The 25,410-nt window shown below is 40.2% G+C and overlaps 1 protein-coding gene and 1 long non-coding RNA gene across 6 annotated transcripts in view; one reads left to right on the forward strand and one right to left on the reverse strand.

Moving 5' to 3' along the window:
* Positions 1 to 25,410, reverse strand: part of UNC5D (unc-5 netrin receptor D) — a 968,940-nt gene that overhangs the window by 133,248 nt on the left and 810,282 nt on the right. For all 5 annotated transcript variants that reach the window (XM_069766508.1, XM_069766506.1, XM_069766507.1 and 2 more), the window contains one exon: positions 13,221 to 13,305. In XM_069766508.1, coding sequence (XP_069622609.1) covers positions 13,221 to 13,305 — 85 coding nt within the window. The remainder of the gene's footprint in view (positions 1 to 13,220; positions 13,306 to 25,410) is intronic.
* LOC138676850 (uncharacterized) overlaps positions 11,699 to 25,410 on the forward strand; it is a 52,428-nt gene continuing 38,716 nt past the window's right edge. Inside the window, exon 1 of the long non-coding RNA XR_011320837.1 lies at positions 11,699 to 11,772. This is a non-coding gene — a long non-coding RNA (uncharacterized lncRNA). The remainder of the gene's footprint in view (positions 11,773 to 25,410) is intronic.

Genomic DNA, 25,410 nt, shown 5'->3' on the forward strand with positions numbered 1-25,410 from the left:
GGGCTTCAGGCGTATACGTCAATGGAGTCAGTGTGTGCTCTGTTGTGTATTATTTTCGGGCATATACACTTACTGGAGGCATACATTATGCAGTTGTGTTAAGCATTGGGATTCTCCCACTGCGCGGGATAGATCCAAAGCATAATCTGGTACTGTGGTCTCCCATTCAGGTCCGGCTGCTGCAATTGCTGCTCAGCACAGACGTCGGTCCCAGCATCTTGCTCAGGCTTGTGGTATATGTTTGGTTACTGCTGGCTCTCCAGCCAAGTCTATGGTAACCAGTGATATGCAGGTGCAGCCTTGCACTCTGGAGTCTAAGTCCAGAGATCACCTTTCTGAGCATGTCCATGATGTGTCATCTTCTTATTGGTGGTCGAACGTTAGCTGCTCCGGTGATGTGGCAGCTCCGGATTGGCTCGTGGGTGATGTCTTGGCTGACTGGGCATGAGTGTTTGGGGTGGAGCTTAGCGTATAAAAGGCTCTCAGTGACGCACGCGGGCGTGCTAGTGTCATTTATGTTTGGTGTGTGTGGGTGGCTACTCTACCTCTCTGTCTGCACGTGTGTGTGTGTCTTTGCTCAGAGACTGTACATGTTGGCAGGCAGGTTGCACACTTATGCGGTTTCGTACCCGTGGCTCTTCGCCTGAGTCTCTAGTCTGCTACATGCTCAGGTGCCGGTTAGGCACAGGTTCAGTAGTGTCAGGACTGGGGCAACTAGCCGCTTGGCTTAACATCTCTTTCGTACATGTGCACGATTGGCACAGTTCACTTACAGAGCAAGCTCAACCCTTATGGTTCCTCTCAGTGAAAGCGACAAGGTATTGTGTCTAGTGTCTAAGTGCTCTCTCTTGGCTCAGCATCTGCTTAATTAGTGTGTGCGGTTTGCACCATTTAGTTGCAGAGCTAGCCCAATCCACGTGCTATTATCCCTGTGACGTTTAGCAGGGTATAGCACTTTGCATACTCGTGTCGTACCTCTCGGTGAAGTAACTGAGCTTGGTACTCTGTGTTCTGTTAACAACGAGTGGAGTTAACTCAGTGTTATCAAGGTAACACTTGCAGGGTTCATCTCTGCGCGGTGGACACCGGGTTGCGATTGCAGTTTACTACCATATTTTATTTAGTGCAATCCACCAACCCTAACGCGTAGCACCCTTACAATCTGTCCATTTACTCAATCTCTGGCTCAATCTATCTTTCTATAGCCATTTAGAGTACATTGTAGTGCTTTGTTGATTAGCTTCTACTGATCTTAAAATGTAAGTCATTAAAAAACTTTTAACAACAAAGGAAAATGTCAGATGTTTAATCAATTGAGTCCAGTTGCCAAAACCCACACACTGATCTATAAAACAAAGGAATTTAGCTCTCTTCTAGGGATGAAGATGGGCTCAATATACAGGCAAGATTTGCTTGACTGAGCATTTTTGCTCCTTTTGTTTTAGATATCGCCCCTGGAAGAAGCCACAAAAAAACGTGCGTTGGGCAACATAAAGATAATATATATCATACATCATACTTAATATGTACCTTTGGTAACTATGCTATTTATGTTAGCCATGACAGCCCTGTGATCTATAAGTACTTGCACTATGCTCACTTTATGTATATACTCGTGTATATATATATATATATATATATATATATATATATATTTTTTTTTTTTTTCTATCCCTACCTTTGTAAAGCAAATGTTTTATACCAAGAATTGCTATAGTGTCACCTTAATGATTTTTTCCAATCATATTATCAGGCATTACAGACAATATTTGTCTTAGATACTAATTTGTAATTGTCATCTGTGCATGATGTGTTTTATATATCTTTCTTTTCTGGGGTAAAACTGTTACCATGATGAATGTCCTGGAGAGCCTATGTGTTGGGAGTGTTGTCTCCCTGAAGAGTAATATTTGAAAAGAAGAAGGGAAGTTGGTGAACCCCGTAAGGCAGTTTCCCCAGGAGAGAGGACTGAAGAGGAGTCAGCAGGTGGAGCAGGAGCTCCCATAAGGTACAATTGACGGTTGGTGCTTGTGTTATTCTATGAACTGTGTGGTCTCCCACGGTAACTGAATGAAGTGAGGTTCAGCATGTTTAGAGTCTGCGACCCAATGTCATGTGCCTTATATGACTAGGGACATTGATGAGCTGTTCGGTGTACGGGCACCCATGGTAACTGGACGAAGTGAGAGGTCCAGCATGTTTAGTGTCTAAGACAAAGCTGCAAGTTAATGTTACCGGTTGGTGCCTATTTTGTTCTATGAAATGTATATAATGAACTGTGCATAACGCGGTTTATGACTCTTTAATAAACCACATAGACTGTGTTTAAGCGAAAAACCGTGTCCGTGTGCTTGAATCCCGTGCCAAGGGAGTGTCCCCCAACACATGCGGTAAGCACAATCTTAATATATATATATATATATATATACATATATATATATATATATATACACACATATACATGTCATTTTTGTAAGTTATTTATTAAAAAATGACAAGCAATAATTGAATCCAGGTGTTGTCTCACAAAGCAAATCCCAAATGGCTGTTATTTAATATTTTAAACTAATTTGTAAATCTTTCATAAATCTTTCTTGATCCCTGCTGGAGTAAGATATGTGGGACTGCTGCACCTGACCAGGGGGGCACTATCTTGCTTCTGGGTAAGGACCGATGAGCGATAGGTATAGTATATAGTTACTTTAACTAAATATATTTGCTCCATGGAATGGTACCTTCCCCTGACACTGCGCTATAGCCTCTTTTTTTTCTTTCCCTTTCTGGGCAGATTGCGGGGCATGTGCAATTTTGTAATAGACACTGGTTGCAGCCCCTTCATGCTTCAGGTGGGATACACCTTATCAGTCTGGCACGGTCTTTTGCATTATGATGCACATTTTGATACAAATACATATATAGATACAATTGCCTGACCTAGTGCCTCTCTGACCTATATTCGGGCATTGACATAATAACATTGAATCCAAGTGATTGTTTGATATCATGTGTGAGTGCATGGTTATACAACTATAGACAGTGACCTCAATATATCTGTGTTTCCCTGAATGTTTTTTTTGTATTGTAATTTTTTTATACATATATCTTTTGATAGACAAATAAAATTACAAAAATTTTTATATGCACTTATGTACTCCGTGCCCTCCTTTTTTGTTATGAAATGTTATGGAGTTGGGCCAATTGAATTGAGGGTGGACCACCACTGTGTGATATCCCCCTCCTGCAATCAAAATGCAGCTGGGGTTTGTGTTTTAAGTAAGATATGTGGTGTAGCTAATGCCCTCATTCATCATGAATAAGCTGAAATCGACATCATATCCTGTCACACCCCCATCCCACCCAGTTGCCGGAAAACAGCATTAGGGTAAGTTCACACAGGGTGTTTTTGCTGCTTTTTTTCTGCAGCAAATCCTGATCTTCTTGGCAGGAAAGAAGCTGCGTCAGCAGGTTTGGGTGCATTTTTGGTGGGTTTTTTGTTGCGTATTTGGTGCGTTTTTAGTGCTTTTTTTGGGTGTGTTTTTTTTTCTCTTTGTCCATGCTAATGTCCTTGGATTTTCAGCAGCAAAAACGCAGCAAATAATGATACCTGCGATTTTGCAAGACCTATTCAAGTTAATGGGTGAAAAAACGCAGCAAAAAAGTTGAAAGAAGTGACATGATCTATGTCCAAAAAACGCAGCAAAGCACAAAATTCTGATCATACAAAAAACAAATCTGTGTATGAGATTTCTGAAATCTCATAGGCTTTGCCGGTACTGTAAAAAGCAACAGAAAATTTGCATTAAAAAAAACGCAGAAAAAAACACAGCAAAAACGCTCTGAGTGAACTTACCCTTAAAACGTCAAAAGTCATAAAGTTTTTGCACAACATTGCATTGGGAAAACAATGTGTGACTTTACAAAACTATTTAAGCCAGACATGATCTGCACAATACATAAGAATTTTTCTCGGGAAACAACTATTTTAGTTCTGAGCCATATTCTTAACCCTAAACCTTTGCTGCATCTAAACACCGTTAAACATAGGGAACAAAATAGTTTTTTTTTACATGGTTGAAAAACTACATGAGTCCATCCCATTTAACCTACCAGAGAAAGGTAAAAAACAGTAAGCTTTTCTCATCTTGGGGAGAAATCTCTTCGGACTCTAAAACCCTTGGTCAATAACCCATTTCTATCTCTCGCAACCGTAATTTGTGTTACTATTACTAGAGGTGAATAAAAATATTGAAACTACCCTGGTCCTACTTCAAGTTCGGTCCTCCATGACAGCCGGATGAGAGCAGTGTTCACTACTAAACTGACAATTTTCTGCCTTTGCTGTTTACTAGTCCACCAAAACATCCTGATGTCTCATTAGATGTAGTCAGTAGGCCTGACACGACAACTTGAAAAACATCACATTGCTACATCATGTCTTATTGAGTGCTTAGTAAGCGGCACCCAGAATCATAGGCAGAGATTTGCCAGCCCAGAGTGAAGACTGCCCTGGTCCATCTGCCAGAGAGGACAGGTTTGGAGGCCAGACAAGGGTAAATCAAACTTTTCTGCTCATCTCTAATTTTCATTCTCAAGAAAGTTATTTGGGTGCCTTTTTAAACTCTTGTAATGAATTAAATGTGACGACTTCCTCTGATAACGTCATCTAGAAAAGGGTCACTTCTCTTGAGGGCCATGCTGACCATCAAGCAAATTTGCCAGATGGACCAAATCAGCCTTTGGCCACATAATTTGTGATAATATTAACAATATTGTCATCTTCACTACAATGATAATGTTAACAGCTGTGGTGACGCACAGAGCCACAGCTCCATGCTTCGTAATATCATACTATCTGGGGCTGTGGGGACCATAATACTATAAGGGGGCTGTATTATTATTATTATTACTAGATGGTGGCCCGATTCTAACGCATCGGGTATTCTAGAATATGCATGTCCACGTAGTATGTTGCCCAGTCACATAGTATTTTGCCCAGTCACGTATTATAATGCTCCATGCAGTTATGGCCCCATAGATGCCCCATATAATGCTCCATGCAGTTCTTTATGGCCCCATAGATGCCCCATATAATGCTCCATGCAGTTATGACCCCATAGATGCCCCATATAATGCTCCATGCAGTTCTTTATGGCCCCATAGATGCCCCATATAATGCCCCATATATTGCTCCATGCAGTTATGGCCCCATAGATGCTCTATATAATGCTCCATGCAGTTATGGCCCGATAGATGGCCATATAATGCTCCATGCAGTTATGGCCCTATAGATGGCCCATATAAGGCTCCATGCATTTATGGCCCCATAGATGCCCCATGTAATGCTCCATGCAGTTCTTTATGGCCCCATAGACGCTCCATACAGCATTGTGCCACATGTAATGCTGCTGCTGAGACAATAAAAACAAAATGATGATTCCAGAATTCGCGGCAGACTGTGCCCGTCGCTGATTGGTCGAGGCAACCTTTATGACATCATCGTCGCCATGGCAACCATTATGACATCTACTTCGATACTGTGCCCGTCACTGATTGGTCGAGGTGAATTCGCGGCAGACTGTGCCCGTCGCTGATTGGTTGAGGCAACCTTTATGACATCATCGTCGCCATGCTGTGCCTGTCGCTGATTGGTCGAGGCCTGGCGGCCTCGGCCAATCAGAGACGCAGGATTTCCAGGACAGACAGACAGACAGAAAAACCCTTAGACAATTATATATATAGATTATTATTATTATAGTCCTGGTTATAAACTTTTTTTTCTAAACTAAGAAAACACAGTTTTTGTCAATTTTTGGGGTAGTGTAGTCCAATAAATTTATTTATTACTTTATAATCCACCCTTGAACTTGATCCTGTGCTCTTATGACTACCAAATAAAATGCATGCCGGGTTCAACTCATGTGTCAAATAGGGATGAACTCTGTCATTCATGGTGTGAAACTGATGTGATTGATTCATCACATTTATTCCTTCCTACATCCGATTATTGTTTCCATGCTATTGACAGGCACATGTGTGTGTATATATATATATATATATTCTTAGCAATCAGAATTTGTTTAACCTTTGCAATTTTATATTAATGACATAAGGACAACTATTCATCCCATTTGACCTACTGTAGGATGTGCATTGTAAACCTCCCTTAGATGAAAGGGCGGGTGGCGGCTGCACTTTCTGTCTTTGTTAAATACTGAAGCTGTGATCAGTCGGTCCCGTGTGGTTTTGCTGGCAAATTGTAGAATGCTGTTAACAGGAGACGTTACCTCTTTTACACATTGTAATAGGATTTATCTGAAAATCTACAGCAAGGCTTTCTTTGACTGACAATCTGAACTGTGAATACAAGGGCAACACGCCTGCCATATAATGGAGTAGGAGTGACTTTGCTCAAAAAGTTACACTTAGTGATGAGCACATACATTTGGCACTATTCGTTTCTTGCACAAATAGTACGCTATTTTTTTCTCGGTAAGGAATTTGGTATCCACCCCGGTATATTCGGGTGACCCGTGCAGCATGCTTGGCACTTTATTTACTTGCCAATCACAGTAATGCTGGCACCATCTTTGATTCCTGCATTACTATGATTGGCTGCCCAAACACCAGGTGTTTATTGCGCTGTCATGTGCATGACAAACACCCCTTCTGCCATTTTTTTAAAATAGTTATTTAAGTAATTAAAAAATACGGAGTCTGCACCCCTCTCTTCTTGATAACCAGCCTTGCTAATGATGAGAGCAGAGGGTTGCAGCCTCCAGCTGTCAGTGTTGGCTGATAAAATATAGAAAATAGAAAATACAGGTGAACCAATGCAATTTTTATTAATTCAGTTATTTATTTATTTATAGTGCAGGAGTTGGCTGATGAATATGCCCATCAGTCACTCCTGCACTCACTGTTATTAGCGGCAGAAGGTGTCGGCTGATGGGAGTAATACTGCCATCATCCATTACCTGCTGTCATTGTTCTCATTTGAATTCAACTCTCATCATTCCCAGGAAGAGCAGGGGAGAATGATGAGTCATTTTCAGCACCTGACACCAGGGAATAGCGCTTATGGTACTGCTGCTTCCCTAGCACCTGCCGTGTGTTACTGATGTGGCACATGGTTGCTACACATGTGCCAGAGGTATTACACACAGACGGACACTGACATCTCCGGTACCATTTTGACTTTAGCACCAGTGCCATGGGAAAATTTCTCGTGGCACTCGTGCTATCATCATAAAGGTGAAGTGAGTTCATTGGCTGTGAACGCCCTGGACCTTTCTGACGGCATCGGGAGCATGAGAATCTTCTCACGCTAGCGGTGACGTCAGACAGGTCCTACCAGTTCACTGCAATACACTGGGCAGTGGTAGGAGACTCTGCTCAGAGTCTCTGCTGGATGGAAGGTTGTATGAATGCATCATGCAACCATGCAGCCTGCCATCTAGATGTGGCAGAGCTAGACCCGTAGTGGGACAAATGGATTATCATCTTCTCAGCAGAAAGGTGAGGAATATTGTTGTTTGTTTTTTAATTCTTTTGCAGAATATGTGGAATGGGTGATGCAGTAAGTATGGCTTAATTAAGATTTATTAAAGGAGTCTGTGTCATTCTTTCAATTAAAGAACTTTTTCTGGATGTGTGTGTTTTTGTACAATATGACTATGGGGTTAGTAATGGGGGTGTCTAATTGATGCCTCTCCATTACTAACCTCTGGGCTTGATGTCACATGACAGAACAAAGGTGACATCAACCTCCCCACTTGCCACCGCTACAGGGCAAGTGGGAAGAGCGAGGCTAATGCTAAAATTGGCACATCTTATAGATGCACATTTTCTGGGGTGGCTGACAGCTGATGTTTTTAGCCTGGGGGCAGTATTAATGGCCCCTTCCTAGGCTATTAATATCAGCCCACAGCTGTCTGCATAGCCTTGGCTGGGTATTAATTATAGGGGGACCCTATGTCCTTTTTTGGGGGGGTCCCTCATTTTAATAGCCGGTAAATGCTATGTATGTTAATATCAGCTGTGAGCTGATAATAATAGCCTGGGAAGCTCCTTGGGTATTACCCCTTTCCCAGGCTAAAAACATCTTCCCCCAGCCATCGGCTTTCCCTCTGCTGGTTAAGAGGGAGCCCACGCCATTTTTTTCTGAAAAATAATGTTTTAATGATTAAATACATGTACAATAAGCTGCACACGCATTGTACTAATTGTATACGTCACTGACATCTGAATATCTATATATCTATGTGTATCTACTGTGTAAGCCATTTATTCTATCCTGTCGGCTCCTGCTGTGATTTTACAGTAAGTTGCTGCTGAATAGCAGGACAGGGATGAGGGGACAATGCATACCTGGCTTATACTTGGCTCAATAAGCTTACCCAGTTTTCCATGGCAAAAGTAGTATATATGGTATTTATTAGTGTTGAGCGATACCTTCCGATATTTGAAAGTATCGGTATCGGATTGTATCGGCCGATATCCAAAAAATATCTGATATCGCCGATAGCGATATCCGATACTAATACAAGTCAATGGGACACAAATATCGGAATGTATCCTGTAATGGTTCCCAGGGTCTGAAGGAGAGGAAACTCTCCTTCAGGCCCTGGGATCCATATTCATGTGTAAAATAAAGAATAAAAATAAAAAATATTGATATACTCAACCTCGGACGCGCCCTGGTTGTAACCGCTGCAACCACCATGCTTCCCTTCCTATGAATGAGCGCGTGAAGGACCTTCGATGACGTTGCGGCTTCTGATTGGTCACGTGACCGCTCATGTGACCGCTCACGTGACCAATCACAAGCCGCGACGTCATCGCAGGTCCTTCACGCGCTCATTCTTAGGAAGGGAATCATGGCGGTTGCAGCGGTTACAACCAGGGCACGTCTGAGGGTGAATATATCAATATTTTTTTTTTCTTTATTTTACACATGATTCTTCTTCCCGATACCGATTCCCAATATCGGAACTCGGTATCGGAATTCCGATACCGCAAATATCGGCTGATACCCGATACTTGCGGTATCGGAATGCTCAACACTAGTATTTATATATTTGATACTGTTGTATTACATACACGATATTAATAATCTTCAAACATTGAATGCTAAAAAAAAATCCAAGTAGATAACCTGGAGAAAAATAGCGTAATAGAGTCTTTTTCGATAAATATTCAGAATTAAGAATAGCAGATTATGCTCACCTGATCCATAGAATTGTGCGTTTTAGAATGTTGTTCAGCTGCTGTGGATCCACCGGTCATCAAACCATTTGCAATAGAAGCCAGGAAGGATTTGTGGACTTTTTTTGCGCTGCTAATAATTAAAAACCCTAATTTCAGATAATAAGACATATGGTTTTATTCGATGCAATCGAACAAATCCACATACTGTATTCTTCCTGTTTTCTATGAATAACATTCAAGAAAAAAGCAATAACTGGTAAATATTAGTTTATTGCTATGGAACTGCATTACTGGTACAAACTACTGTATGAAACTGGGGACAACTCGTTTGCAGTCATGGCTGGAAGTCACGACCAAGTGGCTTTAGCTTGCGCCAGTGGTAAAAGAGGTGCCAAAGACCATACAGGGCATTCTAACAATACATTGGTTTTTAGCACTTTTTTCTACATCTTACAATTACCATGCCCTGGAATCTCTTTAGATCCCAGAGCACAATAATATATATGAGGTGTGATGACTCAACATTGTTTCTTAATTATGCCAGATGTAAATTGTGTAGACCCAGGATCATAAACTGTTGTCTGAAGTATTGACTCTTGTAGGACGAATATTAACCCCTAATATTATCTCCTACAGTTTATCTTCTGTTATCTTTGTAAACAGTAAGACATGGTCACTGAACAATGATGTTTGCTGATATGCTAATTAAGCATTATGTTATGGAGCCGCTTTGCTGACTTCAAAGCAGAGAAGGAAAAACTATGCAAATATTTTAAATAATCAAGTAATGTAACTTGATCTCATCACCATTCTTCCCCTTACCTGTGGTGCTGGACTGAAGGACACTTGTTAAATCTAAAAATAGATTACATGCCACTATATAAAAAGACTTTTTCTTCTAGTTTGGGTGACTCTTCAGGATGTCAGCTTAGGGTACTAAGGACCCAGCTGGAAGAACTCAGGACTGCTTCATTGGCCATCACTGAAATGCCAGAAACGTCTTAAAGAATCCAGGTTGGGACAATCGATTCACCTGGCCACATACCTCACTGCTCATGGTTAGCTTCCTAATCTTGTCATTACCTCCTCGCTGTCAGGGCCCGCCAAAAGTGGGGGTATGCAACACTGGAAGCAGCTGTAATCATGGTGAGTCAGCGGAAGGGTGAGACTCTGTAATTTGCACTATCTTGGGTATTTGCTGGTACTGTTCTGTATGCTATTGTGTATTGGTGGTTCAATAAATTTTTGCCACACTGTTTTATCCTCACCCTGTGTTGTCTGAGTAGTGTTCTGCCCATGGGGAAAGAAAGCAGGCATTCAGTGGTATGAACCCTGGTCCATGCGATCTTTCTAAAGACAGCCGGGCCAGCGGACAATAGCATTCACTGACCCCTGTGTCTTCACATGAGGAATAACACTGTTTCTCACCATGATATGACTCGCATCCTACTAAGTCACCAGTTTTCCCCTCTGCATGTTTTATCTCTTAAATTGTAATCCACTGGGCGCTGGGGAGGGAAGACTGGCTGCTGTGATCTCTGCTATGCACAGTACCACACAGAGAGAGAGAATTCTGCTCTTTGTTAATTTTTGTATCATACAGATGCAAGGAGGAAATTGAGGGAATTATACTAGTACTCAGCTATTGAGAGGTGAATCAGCTCTGGAGTGAGGTAAAAGACTTGTTAGAAAGTTCACCACAATCTTTTTATGTTTTCCTTTACTTGTTTCCTCACTCTGCTCCTCACTCCTCCTACTCTGTCCCATCTTCAGAAAGTATAATGGGCTTTGTAACATGACACCCACTAAGCACTCAATCCGTCTTAATCAGAGGGTTTTTTTTAGGGTAAATGGCAAGTTTAGGTAGCAGGGAGGAGCGGAAACGGCTAATAAATGTAGAAGGAAGCTAATTTCTCAGAAAATATTTATTACAAGGTGTATTATGTACTGTACAATTGAATTATGCATTATGATGAATTTTTACATTTAACCAAATTAGTACTGGATCCATCTACCGTTTCCATGTCTGAACACAGTAGCTACTTTGCTCAATGCACAAGCAATGTTAATTTAATAGAGGCATGCCAGGATGATGAGAAGACCCTTGTTGCAATTTTCATGTCATAGAAGTGAATGCAAAAGTGCAGAACTTGGAAAATACACCTAATAGAGGAGCTATTTATTATATACTGATTTTCAGGATTATCCTGTAGTTACACATAAAGCTCTAGACCAGAATTGGGCAAACTGCATTCCACAAGCCACATCTGGCCCTCTAGCAGTTCCAGTCCGGCCCTGTGCCAGCCAAAAGGGCATAAACAGTGGACTATGGGCAGCACTATGCCCTTGCCTGACAGCTATCTCCTAATGTCACTGCTATGTGTATTCTCGGGATGCAGACTACAGTGATTACATTTGTAGAGGGCAGAGCCTTCAGTTCCTTATTCTACTAATCAGCAAGTGCAACTGAATGGGCAGACGTGCTGTTGTCACTTCATTGCCTCTATAGTGCAGATAATCAGTGCACTGGAGACAGGAGCACAGCGTCAGGGGAACAGGAACAAGGTACTGTATGTGTTGGGTATTTTTTTGCAAATATGGATTTGATGTTTGCATGTTTATAGGAGGCTATGTTTGGGGCTCATACTGTAATTAGGGGGCTATGTGGAGGCTCACACTGTATATAGGAGGCCATGTGTGGGCTCATACTGAATGTAGGAAGCTATGTTGGGTATCATAATATATTTAAGAGGCTCTGTGTGGGCTCATACTAAAATAGGAGACTATTTAGCTCTCATACTGCATATAGGAGGCTACATGTGGGCTCATATTGTATACAGAGAGACTATGTGGGTGCTCATACTATATATACGGGGCTATGTGGGGGCTCATACTGTATGTAGTAGCTGTGTGCAGTCTCATACATTATATAGGAGGCTACGTGTGGGCTCATATTGTATACAGAGACTAAGTGGGTGCTCATACTATATATACGGGGGCTATGTGGGGGCTCATACTGTATGTAGTAGCTGTGTGCAGTCTCATACATTATATAGGAGGCTACGTGTGGGCTCATATTGTATACAGAGACTAAGTGGGTGCTCATACTATATATGCGGGGGCTATGTGGGGGCTCATACTGTATGTAGTAGCTGTGTGCAGTCTCATACATTATATAGGAGGCAACGTGTGGGCTCATATTGTATACAGAGAGACTATATGGGTACTCATACTATATAAATGGGGGCTATGTGGGGGCTCATACTGTATGTAGTAGCTGTGTGCAGTCTCATACATTATATTGGAGTGTGAGGGCTCCTAGATATATTGGAGGATAAGTGGGGCTCACACTGTTTATGGAGGTGTGTCATCTACTTAATTTTGCTCAATATTAAATTATATAATATTAATATTGAGCAGAATATTGGTTTGGCCCTCCTCAACAGTCACAATCTCTCATGTGACATCTCGGAACATTCATTTCCCACCCCTGGCCTGAACCCATGCAATACAATTTTTTTTTCATCTTGTTTTTTTTTTTTTTTTTAATAATAATTACACTTCCTAACTTTTATTACGGGATGTTGGTAAAAACATACATTGGTAAAATGTACAGTTAATCCTTAACAATTAATATCTCAGTAATAATGTGCTGATGTCCTTCAATGAGGGTCTAAAAAAAGCAGAACCTGATGCTCGTGTTATTCCTTATAGTAAGACTCTACATAGCCTCTGCTCTAGTGGTGTGCTAATAAGCTGGACAAAAGTGTGACTTCCTGCATCTCCTGAAAATATATTCCTGGATATGTAGGTTTGGTTATCACTGAATCTGAACCACATAAAAATATAAATCACTTATACTCTATCTAAAGGGCTTGTCAAGAGCTCCAACTCGAGCCATTCGAGGCTCCCTCTCCAATCACTCTGTATCACTGACCTGAAACAAAGAACACTTTTCTCATTTCAGACGGTTCTGTTTGTTTCCATTAACACATGCCCATCACTCTCCTTACCTTGGTTCCCCTTGATTGACTGACAGATAGATTTCCCATGAGTTTTCTTCTGCAATCGCCTCATGCGGGATCAACAGGCTCACCCCTGGAAAATAACGAGACGGGGCTTAGAGATAAAATCAGGGAGAGAATGCCTGACTAGAACACACATCAATAGACTTCATCTCCCTACAAAGTACACGACAGGACAAATACATAAAGCTTGAGCACCCTTTACTTTGGTGTTTGGTTTACAGACCCATAACTCAACGTTAAAAAGTAAAATGAATATGAATAATACATTATAAATATTAATTTGGAGAATATATTAGCTTTACGAAAGCAGAAATTTCCAAATGCATTACTATTAACAGTATGGCCCGTTCTAAGATTGAGAGCGTATGGAAACTGTGGATGGTGGCATATATGAAGGGGAAACGTGAAATCCGATTGCCCATGGTTGACCATTCAACAACGTCCAACAACGGCGTGTATGACCTATTGCACTTAGCTGTTCATGCTGAAAGGGGCGACCTAAAAGGCCTTGCACTTCAGTGATGAGCGAGCACCGCAAGCCATCATATTCATCATCATATAACGAGAGATCAGAAGATAAATTTTGTTAATAGAAAAACCCCTTTAATCATTTTTTAGCGATTTTATTATATTAGTTTATGTGTGGAGTTGTTATTTTGATGTTATTTAATTATAGTACGGTACTATCTGCCTAGACATTATGGGGCTATTACTCAGACACTGGACAATGCATTATTTTTTACTGTATAATATTATTATTGTTATTATTTTGGTATGTGTTTGGAAGTTTTATTTGGCCAAAGTAGATTATACCTTGTGGCGATCGTACTGTATTTAAACACAGTATGGGTCAGTTATTTATCACTATGTTCACTATAATGAACCATGGAGAGAATCCAGCATAATGTCAGGTCTGCAGCAAATGGAACACTAACTATAAAATTTACTAGTAAATTAAGTCTGTTTTAAGATAAATTTTGCCTCTAATATAATAGTACAGCAACACATGCCCAAACGTTTAATTCTGTAGGCAATGTGCTAAACAGCTAAAGGGAATCTTCAAGCAGGCTTTTGCTGTATAATCTGAGAGTAGCAAGTGGTTTTGGACCCTGATTGCAGTGATGTGCCACTTTGTTTACTGGGTGCAGCAGTTATTATAGAGTCACAGTTTTCTCTGCTGCAGATCTCAGTTGTTGAGCTGTGTATAACAGTGTGCACACCACTGATTGGCAACTCTCTGTGTACAATGCATAGTGACAGAGAGCTGCTAATCAGTGCTGGGGGCGGGGTTAGACTACCCTGCACATGTCAAGCTGTCCTGTAGTGATAATCTCCATCTGATAAAACACTGGTTGTATTGAAACAGCAAAAACACAGTCCAGTAAGTGACACATCCCTATATTCAGGATCTCGGCTCTCAGATTAAGTAGCAAAACCTTGCTGACCGATTACCTAGAATAGTTAACAATCCTTGTCCTATGCCACAATAAAGATTTTCAAAACATGCAAAACATATGAATGCTATGAAATGGAGAGAAAAAAACCCAAAGGATTAAAAGAAAGTAATATGAACAGACAATACATGTCCCAGTAACTAGGACGCTATATGCAGCACAATACATGGAAATCATAAATAAGGAAATTCTATTTTACTGGCTAGGTTTTGCACCCCATTTTTCATGATCTGCGCAGGAGTGCACCGCTTATCTATAGTTATACAATACATGGAAATAGCAAGTAATTTTCAAACACACACTGGGAGAACATACAATCCCTACGTGGTTAATGCCTTTAAGTGTAATTTCCTGCGAAAGCAACCTCTGCAACTGTCATGAGGTCAGTAAAGAAAGAGCCTCATTATGGCAGACCAATCCCAAATTACTAAAGTTCAGCAAAAAGATTCTCAGGACCTTGGTGCAGAAGCCAATTCGGTACTCCATTGCTGATAGACCAAAGCCCTGTGATCCTCACCCGATCCACTGGGATCCCTAGTGTCTCCTCTGATAAGCATGAAGTCACGCTGGCTATGTTGGCTGATAGGAGATTCACAGGGATCGGGCCTAGCAGCTATGGACTACCAAGGACACACTGCATCAGGGACTTGGAAATTGTTACTTACTGCTTACTTCCTTATTACCCTTTACAGGACCGCTGTTCTTCACTGATATCACTAGTTGGGCTAAAGCTTTTGGAACTGTTAATATATTAGAGGACAAGTTGGCTAATAAGCGACAACACACTCCACTCAATGTGAATGAAGACAGAAGGTTTTGTGATGTTTCTCATCTCTTGTGTCACTGAATTTAACCAGACGCGGGCATTCAATATCACTGACACTCTACATACCTCGCTTAAACATCATAAAGACATCTAATTTATTAATATAAACATGCTAAGATAATAAATGAGGATCAAAAAAAACTTTTATGAAACCTAAATCTAGAAATATATATAATAATGAAAAAATTCTAACAAAAGTAATGATAATGATAATAAATATATATGAATTCAATGAATTACAGTCCAGGAGATGTATTAGATGTTCCGTGGGACCTTGATGAAATATATTTATCCAATTAAATATTCAATAAAAATAACTGATTATATTATGAAACAGTGAGGGCCTTATGAAATACAGCATCTGATACATCTCCCGGATTGCAATTGATTGCATTTAGATATATGTATTATTATTATTATTATTATTATTATTACTTTTATTAGCATTTTAGATGATTATTTTAGTTTAAGGTTTTATAAAACATTAATTTTCAATTAATATAATCTTAATCTATGAGGTTCCCCTAGTTGTGTATGAGTTCCCTCACTATGGCTGCAGAAATGTCTGCATTATTAACATAATTGACTAATTCTGTACCTATTATAATCTTATATTGGGTTCAGGAGGCTAAGAAAGGGAAGTTAAAAGATCTTTTTCATTTGAGGAAGGACTTTCGCTACAGATGGTGAGGCCAAGACATCATTTTGGCTAAATAAAAACAGAATACCTTTTTTTGTAATCCCTCTTCTCAACATGCATGTATGTCATGAAAATCTTATGAAATAGTCATGACATAATCGTTAAATGGAAGACTGTGATGGATGTCATACTGCGTAAAAAAATGTATATCACAATGTAAATATGGAGTAGATCAGTTTTAATTTTTACGCTTTGCCATATATTCAATTCAAAATTCTTTAGCCTTCTGACCGAGCACTCCGCCTCCTAGCCACAGGTGTTTTAATTACAGCAGGTCCAATACCCCTCCACAGAGAGAGAGAGATTCAATCTAAGAAGAGGTTTCACATGCACCCATTCAGATGGAGACGTTTATTCTCAGCGAGGTAAGGCAAGTTTAGGACCTGGTATAAGAGAGATGCCGTTAAGGGGCTACCAGGTACACATAAAATTGGCCATTTTTATGCGCTAAAAGCTCTCATTTTTCATATTTCTAGTGCAGTAATGCAGTTCAAATTTCATGTTTTCAAGTTTACATGTTTTAGCGCTGCAGTGTGCTGCCTTATTTACTTAGCTATATACGAGTTGGCGACTCTAGGTTCAGCACCTGTTCACACTGAGTCTATGTTTGGATGTGCAGGTCAGGTTTTTGAAATGTATTCTCTAGCCTTCTGATCGTGCACTCCGCCTCCTAGCTTCAGGTGTTTTAATTACAGCAGGTCCAATACCCCTCCACAGAGAGAGAGAGAGAATTTTAGTCTAAGAAGAGGTTTTCACATGTACCCATTCAGATGGAGACGTTTATTCTCAGCGAGGAAAGGCAAGTGTAGGACCTGGTATAAGAGAGATGCCGTAAGGTGGCTACCAGGTACACATAAAATTGGCCATTTTTATGCGCTAAACGGTCTCATTTTTCATATTTCTAGTGCAGTAATGCAGTTCAATTTTCGTGTTTCATGTTTGCATGTTTTAGCGCTGCAGTGTGCTGACTTATTTACTTGCCATATATTCAAAACATGGGAGCCCCAATGTATGTGAGACAGATGGAGGCCAAACCAACACACTTATTACCGCTATCTCATGAATGGGTATATGGAAGCTGCAGTTGCACATGTGAAAAGTGTGAAAAGAGCTTTAGCTGAGCAGCCAGTCTATTATAGCAGCAGACAGCTGTAATAGAGTAAGCTGGACATCGCTGCTTGAGACTAGGAAATACTGTACGGTCAGAATGGACTGGATACGATCAGCATAGCTAAAACCTCTTAAAACCTCATTAAAACTCCATTTCCAGAAATGAATATCCATTCTATTCACTAATGCGAATTATTTTACAGACGGCATTTGTTCAATAAACACCATCCAATGTTATCCCATTTGTAACTGCGTAATAGCAATATTATGATAACTCACCGCTAATTGTGGCATCAATTAAAGCGCTGCTAGAAATGAAGTCGGATAATCGATAGCGAGTCTCGATGAACTGACCTCTGTGAGTACTAGATGAGTAACTATATTGTGTTTTTACAACATGGAGATTTGTTTGATGGATTTATGGGACATTTGTGTAAGTTATTGTCGGACACAATTAATATTAATGACAAGCGGTAATGTGGATTATGTCTGGCCGGCGCTCCATAGGAGGTGTTAATGGGTGGCACAAGTCATCTCTCACTTATTCATCTATAGCAATCATTTTTTTTATTGATTGAAAGCTCTTGTGAGCAGAGAGCCATGCCGTTTTCTCAAGTTATGTTTCATGTCAATAGGCTGTATACACAATCCAGAAAACATACGTTAGATAACAGTCAACTACCACAAAAATGTTAGATTACATATACAAATGATGGATGCTATCCCATAATATAATGGCATCTATTTATCAATATTATTTTCAGCACTATTTTCTGGAAAATCAGAATGAAAATTACCTCCTTGCTTAGAAAAGAGATGGTGAGAAAAGGTCATGTTCATAACTAGGTTGTGTTCATACCAATAGCCACTATGCTCTTCCAAATCCTTCTACAATGGATACCACCTGCGTTCCACTGACTTAGATCAAGATCCCATCATGGTGATTGTCACTCTGCTCCCTATGATGCAACAGCTGCAAGTTTTGACGGGAGTAATGTTGCATGTGGTGGTGGCAAAATATCCATGGGAGACCATAGCACCTTGCCAACAAACTTATCAAGGCACTGTTGCAGGATATCCTGGGGCCAGGAGCTCCTTCCCTATACCTAAAGCAAGGGGTGCCCTATCTATTACTGCTCCCCAGATTTCCAGATTACTTATGATGATGAAGACGCCGGAGCAACGTGCCTTGCTGAGTTCAATCAGACCTTATCTGTTTCCTCCCTCACTCAGGGAAGTGAGGAGTTATAGTATATAAGAATTCACAAACCAGACTAACAAGGGGAGATGAACGGGGTAAATGAAATTACCAATCGTACTAATATGAGCTCCCAAACAACAGAGTGGAACACTTGTATGTAAAGGAGTGAAAAAAACAAATAGGAGAGGATGAGGATATGCACACAGACAAATCACAAAGCAGCAGTCTTCTGAACAACATTCCAAATGCCTCTTCAAACAACCAACACCTTCAACTCCAGAACCAGGCAGTATGAAGCTAACAATGGCAATCCCTGATAGCCAGAGGTGAGAATATATACCAGAGAGAAGTGACCAACACTGAACAACTGAGACCATCAAAGCAGTAAAGCTTCAGGAGCTCTCAACTGAACAGATTAATCCTTGTACTGTTAGCAGAAACCTGCACTGTTTAATATGATGGTGAAGTATTTCTAACTAGTGCAAGAGTACATGAATTCAGACACTGCGGTTTTCTGGTCCTCTCTGTTTCAGTAAACCCGTGACAAAACTATTGTATAGATTTTTTTTTGTAAGTCACAGTTCAGTGAAATGAACTGATTTTTATCAGTGTTTAGTCACTGGGTCAGTTTTTATGTACAGTTTCATCAGATTTTTTTTTTTTTTCCAAAAAAAGGTTTCTCAAACTTATCCAATCAAACAAACATGAAAATAGACCAACATTAAGATACAACTAGGATGGCACATTTTCACAGTCTCATAGACTATTACAGCAGAGGTTGATCCTTGACTGGGATGAAATTGTTTTGTGTGGAATATTTGGCCTGCAAAAAACATGGACATAAGAACAGTCCCATAGACTATAATTGGTTCAAGTTCTGTCTGTGAAAATCATGGGTACAACAGATACATTAAGCAAAGATTTCCAAATGAGCCAAATGGCTAAAATAGACTAACAGAATTATATAAATGCCATATCATGAATATGTACCACTCAGATCTGTAATGCAGCCATGTGTATGAGGTCTAAAATTGGCCATACTTGAGGTTATCTGCTGATCATTGACAGATCCAGTTTATCTTAGTGGCATATATTTTTAACCTTATAGTTTGACTACCACAAATATCAGATTTTCAGCAAATCTCATCAAATTTATCTACATAAATCTATTAAAGAGAAACTGTTGCCAGGTTTTTGCTACCTCATCAGAGAGCAGCATGATGGAAACAGAGACCCTGAATCCAATGATGTATCACTTAGTTTACTGGGTGCAGCAGTTCTGACACAATCATAGTTTCTAAATTTAACATGAAGTAGAGCAGAGAAAGCTAACCCCGCCCACACCAGGCTCTCTATGTACATTGTTTTTTGGCAGTGAGCTGCTTATCACAGGAGGGGGAGGAGTCAGACGAGTGCCAGTCCCAGCAATGATAATCTCAGAGTGATAAAATCTTCATGGCAGGTAAATAACAGAACGCAGCCTAATAAGTGAAACATCACTGAATTCTGTGTCTTAACCCCAACCTCAAACTGTCCCCAGATTACAGTACAAAAACCTGCTGACATATTCCCTTTAAATACCTCATATGTATGGCCATCATGGTAAATCTTTATCTTAAAGGTTCTGAGATCTAATCCCTATCAAAGCCACCAAATTTTAGGTCTGTTTCAAATGTCTGACATTCACGTTCTGAGCACCAACTGCGGTATGCGATTCAGCCTGAGTTCAGTCTTTCAACCTGAACTCTAGAGTCCTATATATGCCTTTAAGCCTCTTTAGTTTGGAAATCCAAACACAAGAGGCCTGTCTGAACATTGCATTCTGTAAATGGACTGTGAATAGTAGATGTGTGAAACTGGCCTAACATGTCATTCATTGGACTCTTTGTAGTGGATGACCCTTGTGGTCCACCTCAGGCTGGATAAGACTGGGTGCCACTGATAGCTTTGCACTCCCTCTAATATGGCTCATCAACCTGGAGCCCTTCTGAGTAACAGCTGTAAAACCACAACTGGCAGCATGCAACCGTAAGGTTAACAATCTTCCGAATAACACACTGTACATAATGTGAAAATTAATACTATAAGAGATATGAGCTGTACAATATCACAATCCATTGGCTGCACTTGCAGGAATAAAGAATCATCGATGGTATAAAATTAAGGTTTTTATTTAACCAATGCTTTTCGGCCCTGGACTGCACTTTTTTTACTTCAAAAAGACATCAGTCCGGTGCCAAAATGCGTTAGTTGAATTAAAACCTTATTTTATACCATCAAGGATTCTCCATTCCTGCAAACACAGCTCAGGTACGGTGATACCACGACTGAAGTGAGTTGCTATCTGGAAGATTTTCTCCTCCTGCAATGGAGCTGCATCTGCGGATTCTAAGGCTCTTGCAGGTGTTGTTTCCTTACACAACTACCCAGGTGAGCACCACCATCACTCTCACCCTTTGATATTTCCCTTGCGGTATTGCCCTATTCTGTAGTACTTGTGTCCTAAACAGACCTCAGAAAGCTGTGCAGTATGGCATTATAAGACATGAACTTTTTTTGCCTCAATACACACTGCAATTCTTCATCGAGCCGCACTTAAATCCTGAGCAAAGCTCCTGGAACATACGTTAGCATTCCAGTCAGCCTCCATTAACCAGATTGATGTCTTTTTGGCCTCTGTCTGTTTGATATGAGTCATATTGTTTAATCGACATTGTAAAATGCGGCAAATTGAGTATACTCTTATCTTCAAATGGTCCCTATAGTAAAGACGCTACAAATGACATCCATTCCGACTGTATCGGATGTGTACCTACTGGGCATTTACGACTGACAGTAGCCAAAAAGTCATTGTGCACTTAGCCTTCGACAAACAGGTAGAAGCAATAACAGGATTCAGACAAGGGCCAACATCTCCTGGCTGCATCACAAGTAATTCAATTTGGTTTCTTGAACCAGCTGAGCTCAATGTAAATGCAGCCATGCGCTGGGCAATGGCCCAGAGTCCATGTAGCGTGTCTGAAGGCCTTCTCCTATATGTGTCCTGCTATCTGAAAGAGCACGTCTATTTACTCATTTCTTCCAACCCTGAGAGGAATCTGAAATTAGCCTGGAAATGATCAAATTCAGCTTAGCGTTTAGTCAAGCGTGTATCCAAATAGCATGCAGAGAGTGTTGACTGATAGCACTCTGTGTACAACTAGAAGAAGCTGCCACTTTTTCTCTTCTGTGTCATCCGACGAGCTAGCTTTGATTAACCTGAACACCTGTTACCCAGGACTGCCTTTTATCCACTCTGGCAACTGAACAAGTCATCGTGTTTTCAACAATGGCACAAGAGTAAAAGGAAAAAAAAACAAACACATATCATGACGCCTGTGTTTCTCCCCCTTTTAAAATCATGATCCCGGGAATTGCACTTATGTTTTTGTTCTGTACATCAGCTTGTAGGTCATGAATCGCGCCTTTGTAATGTTACTATACCTATGATTTCAATGAATGAGCCAAATCATCACACGCCTCAAAAGTAGAGTTTAAAATATCCCGCTGCCATAAAATGGTTTTCCAGGATTAGAAACACATGGATGCCTCCATAGATGGCGACCAGTGTATTTGGGTTACATCTGGCATTACAGCTTCAGGTTATTAAACTCTTCACAACCATGCAATATTTCATTTTTGCATCCATGAGGAAGGCGGATGTTATCTTCTGAAATGCTTAGGATTAGAGGCATACCCATCTTTTTTGTCTGCATAGTCCATAGTTGGTGACGTCATAGGGCAGCAGTTTTTTTGAATCGTGGGAGGCTTCATCCAGCGTGACCGGCTGGAACGCTGGGTAATGACAGCTCCATGGACTTTGGTTGATCCCCTCACCCAGCAGAACGTGGAGAAAATCCATGGCTATCTACTGGCATTGACTTTGAGGACATCTCCAAGCACAGAGGTAGTTCGGAACAGGGCTCTTTGAACGCATACCTTCATATTATTTATTTTGCCTTTGCACATTAGCACATATCTTCCTGTACACCGGTTAATCATTTTATTCAGCACGAAGGTAGTTCATGCTTTTAGTATATGCTGCTTTGTATACTGGGTTTTTGTGTATTGAAAGTGGGAGCACAGGTATATACAGATTTCTTTTACATGAACTTCTCTTTTTCTATTTTCTATCCTCTGTTGGTACATGTACAAGTGCTTCTCACTAAATTAGAATATCATCAAAAAAATAATTTATTTCAGTCCTTCAATACAAAAAGTGAAACTCATATATTATATAGAGTCATTACAAACAGAGTGATCTATTTCAATTGCGTATTTCTTTTAAATGTTGATGATTATTTTTGAAGCCAATGAAAACCCAAAAGACATTATCTCAGCAAATTAGAATAATTAACAAAAAAACTACAAATGCTTCCTAAGCGTTTAAGAAGGTCCCTTAGTCTGTTTCAGTAGGCTTCACAATCATGGGGAAGACTGCTGACTTGACAGATGACCAGAAGGCAGTCATTGACACACTCCACAAGGAGGTTAAACCACAAAAGTTCATTGCTAAAGAAGCTGGCTGTTCACAGAGTGCTGTATCCAAGCATATTAATGGAAAGTGGAGTGGAAGGAAAAAGTGTGGTAGAAAAAGGTGCACAAGCAACCGGGATAGCCGCAGCCTTGAAAGGATAGTTAAGAAAGGTCATTCAAAAATTTTGGGGAGATTCACAAGGAGTGGACTGCTGCTGGAGTCATTGCTTCAAGAGATACCACACACAGATGTATCCAGGACATGGGCTACAGGTGTCGCATTCCTTGTGTCAAGCCACTCATGACAAATAGACAATGACAAATGCATCTTACCTGGGCCAAGGAGAAAAAGAACTGGACTGTTGCTCAGTGGTCCAAGGTGTTATTTTTAGATGAATGCAAATTTTGCATTTCATTTGGAAATCAAGGTCCCAGAGTCTAGAAGAAGAGTGGATTGGCACACAATCCAAGATGCTTGGGGTCTAGTGTAAAGTTTCTACAATCAGTGATGGTTTCGGGAGCCATTTCATCTGCTGGTGTAGGTCCACTGTGTTTTATCAAGACCAAAATCAGCACTGCCATCTTTCAGGAAATTTTAGAGCACTTCATGCTTCCCTCTGCTGACAAGCTTTTGGAGATGAAAATTTCATTCTCCACCAGGACTTGGCACCTGTCCCCACTGCCAAAAGTACCAAAACCTGGTTTAAACACAATAGTATCACTGTGTTTGATTGGCCAGCAAACTCGCCTGACCTTAACCACATAGAGAATCTATGGAGTATTGTCAAGAGGAAGATGAGAGACACCAGACCCAACAATGCAGATGAGCTGAAGGCTGCTATCAAAGCAACCTGGGCTTCCATAACACCTCAGCAGTGGTAAAGGTTGATCAACTCCATACCACACCGCATTGATGCAGTAATTGATGCAAAAGGAGCCCAAACTAAGTCTTGAGTCCATTTACTGAGCATACATTTCAGTAGGCCAACATTTCAGATTTTAAAACCATTTTTCAAGCTGGTGTTATAAAGTATTCTAATTTACTGAGATAATGACTTTTGGGTTTTCATTGGCTGTAAGCAGTCATGAGCAATTATACTCGTTGCTTGGGTTTTCCCGAGCACGCTCCGGTGACCTCCGAGTATTTATGACTGTTCAGAGATTTAGTTTTTATTTCGGCAGGTGAATGATTTACAGCTACTAGCCTGCTGGATTACATGTGGGGATTCCCTAGCAACCAGGCAACCCCCACATGTACTCAGCCTGGCTAGTAGCTGTAAATCATTCAGCTATCGCGATGAAGAAAACTAAATCTCTGAGCAGTTACAAATACTCAGAGGTCACCCGAGCGGGATCAATAAAGTGTATCGTATCGTATCGTAAACCCGAGCAATGAGTACACACGCTCATCACTAGCTGTAAGCCATAATCATCAACATTAACAGAAATAAACAATTGAAATAGATCACTCTGTAAAGACTCTATATAATATATGAGTTTCACTTTTTGTATTGAAGAATTGAAATAAATTAATGTTTTGATGATATTCTAACTTAGTGAGAAGCACTTGAACTATTAGTATTCATTTTAGTGATTACGTTGTTATTGTCAACAGGGTAGAAGACATATCCCACTGGGTGGCTGCGTGCAGACACATATAGTATAAACATTTTCTGGCTGAGTATCAACCATGCTTTCTTTATCAATGATAGTCATGAATCCAATAAAAAAGTAAGGCAGTCTATATCTGTGTTGTGTCCCTTTGTATATGCACATAAAATGATATGTCCTTGCAATACGCAACCTCACAAATATTCATAAAAAAATGTTCTCCAGTTTTAAAGTCGCTCCTCATGAGCTCTGAGCTTTGATGAAAAAGAAAAAAAAAGCTATGAATGGCAGCGATATCTTTTGATTCTTTGATTGTTTACTGAGAGATCATGTTAAAAAGAAAACAGCCTTTTATTCATACTGCCTTTTTAGGAAGGTGTTTCATGATACATGTTGTCTTTATTGCACCCGTCACTATGACAAAGTAGAGTCGCTCGCAGCATTAACATAGTGATTTGAAGCTCATCTTTCAATCGCAAGATGAGAAGTGAGAGCATGAAACCAGGTTCCTTTATAGATGGCTAATTCTCATCTCTATCTCTAGGAGGATATTTGGAGTCATAAAATGCTTCAAATATAACAGTATTTAATGAGTACAAATGTTATAAAACATATTCAGCTCTGGCAAAAATTAAGAGACCACTGCAAAATGTTCAGTTTGTCTGATTTTTCTCTTTATAGGTATATTTTTGAGTAAAATGTAAATTGTTCTTTAATTCTATAAACTTCTTACAACATGTTTCCGAATTCCCAAGCAA

This window comes from Ranitomeya imitator, chromosome 4 (assembly GCF_032444005.1).
Source record: "Ranitomeya imitator isolate aRanImi1 chromosome 4, aRanImi1.pri, whole genome shotgun sequence".
Taxonomy (NCBI): Eukaryota; Metazoa; Chordata; class Amphibia; order Anura; family Dendrobatidae; genus Ranitomeya; species Ranitomeya imitator.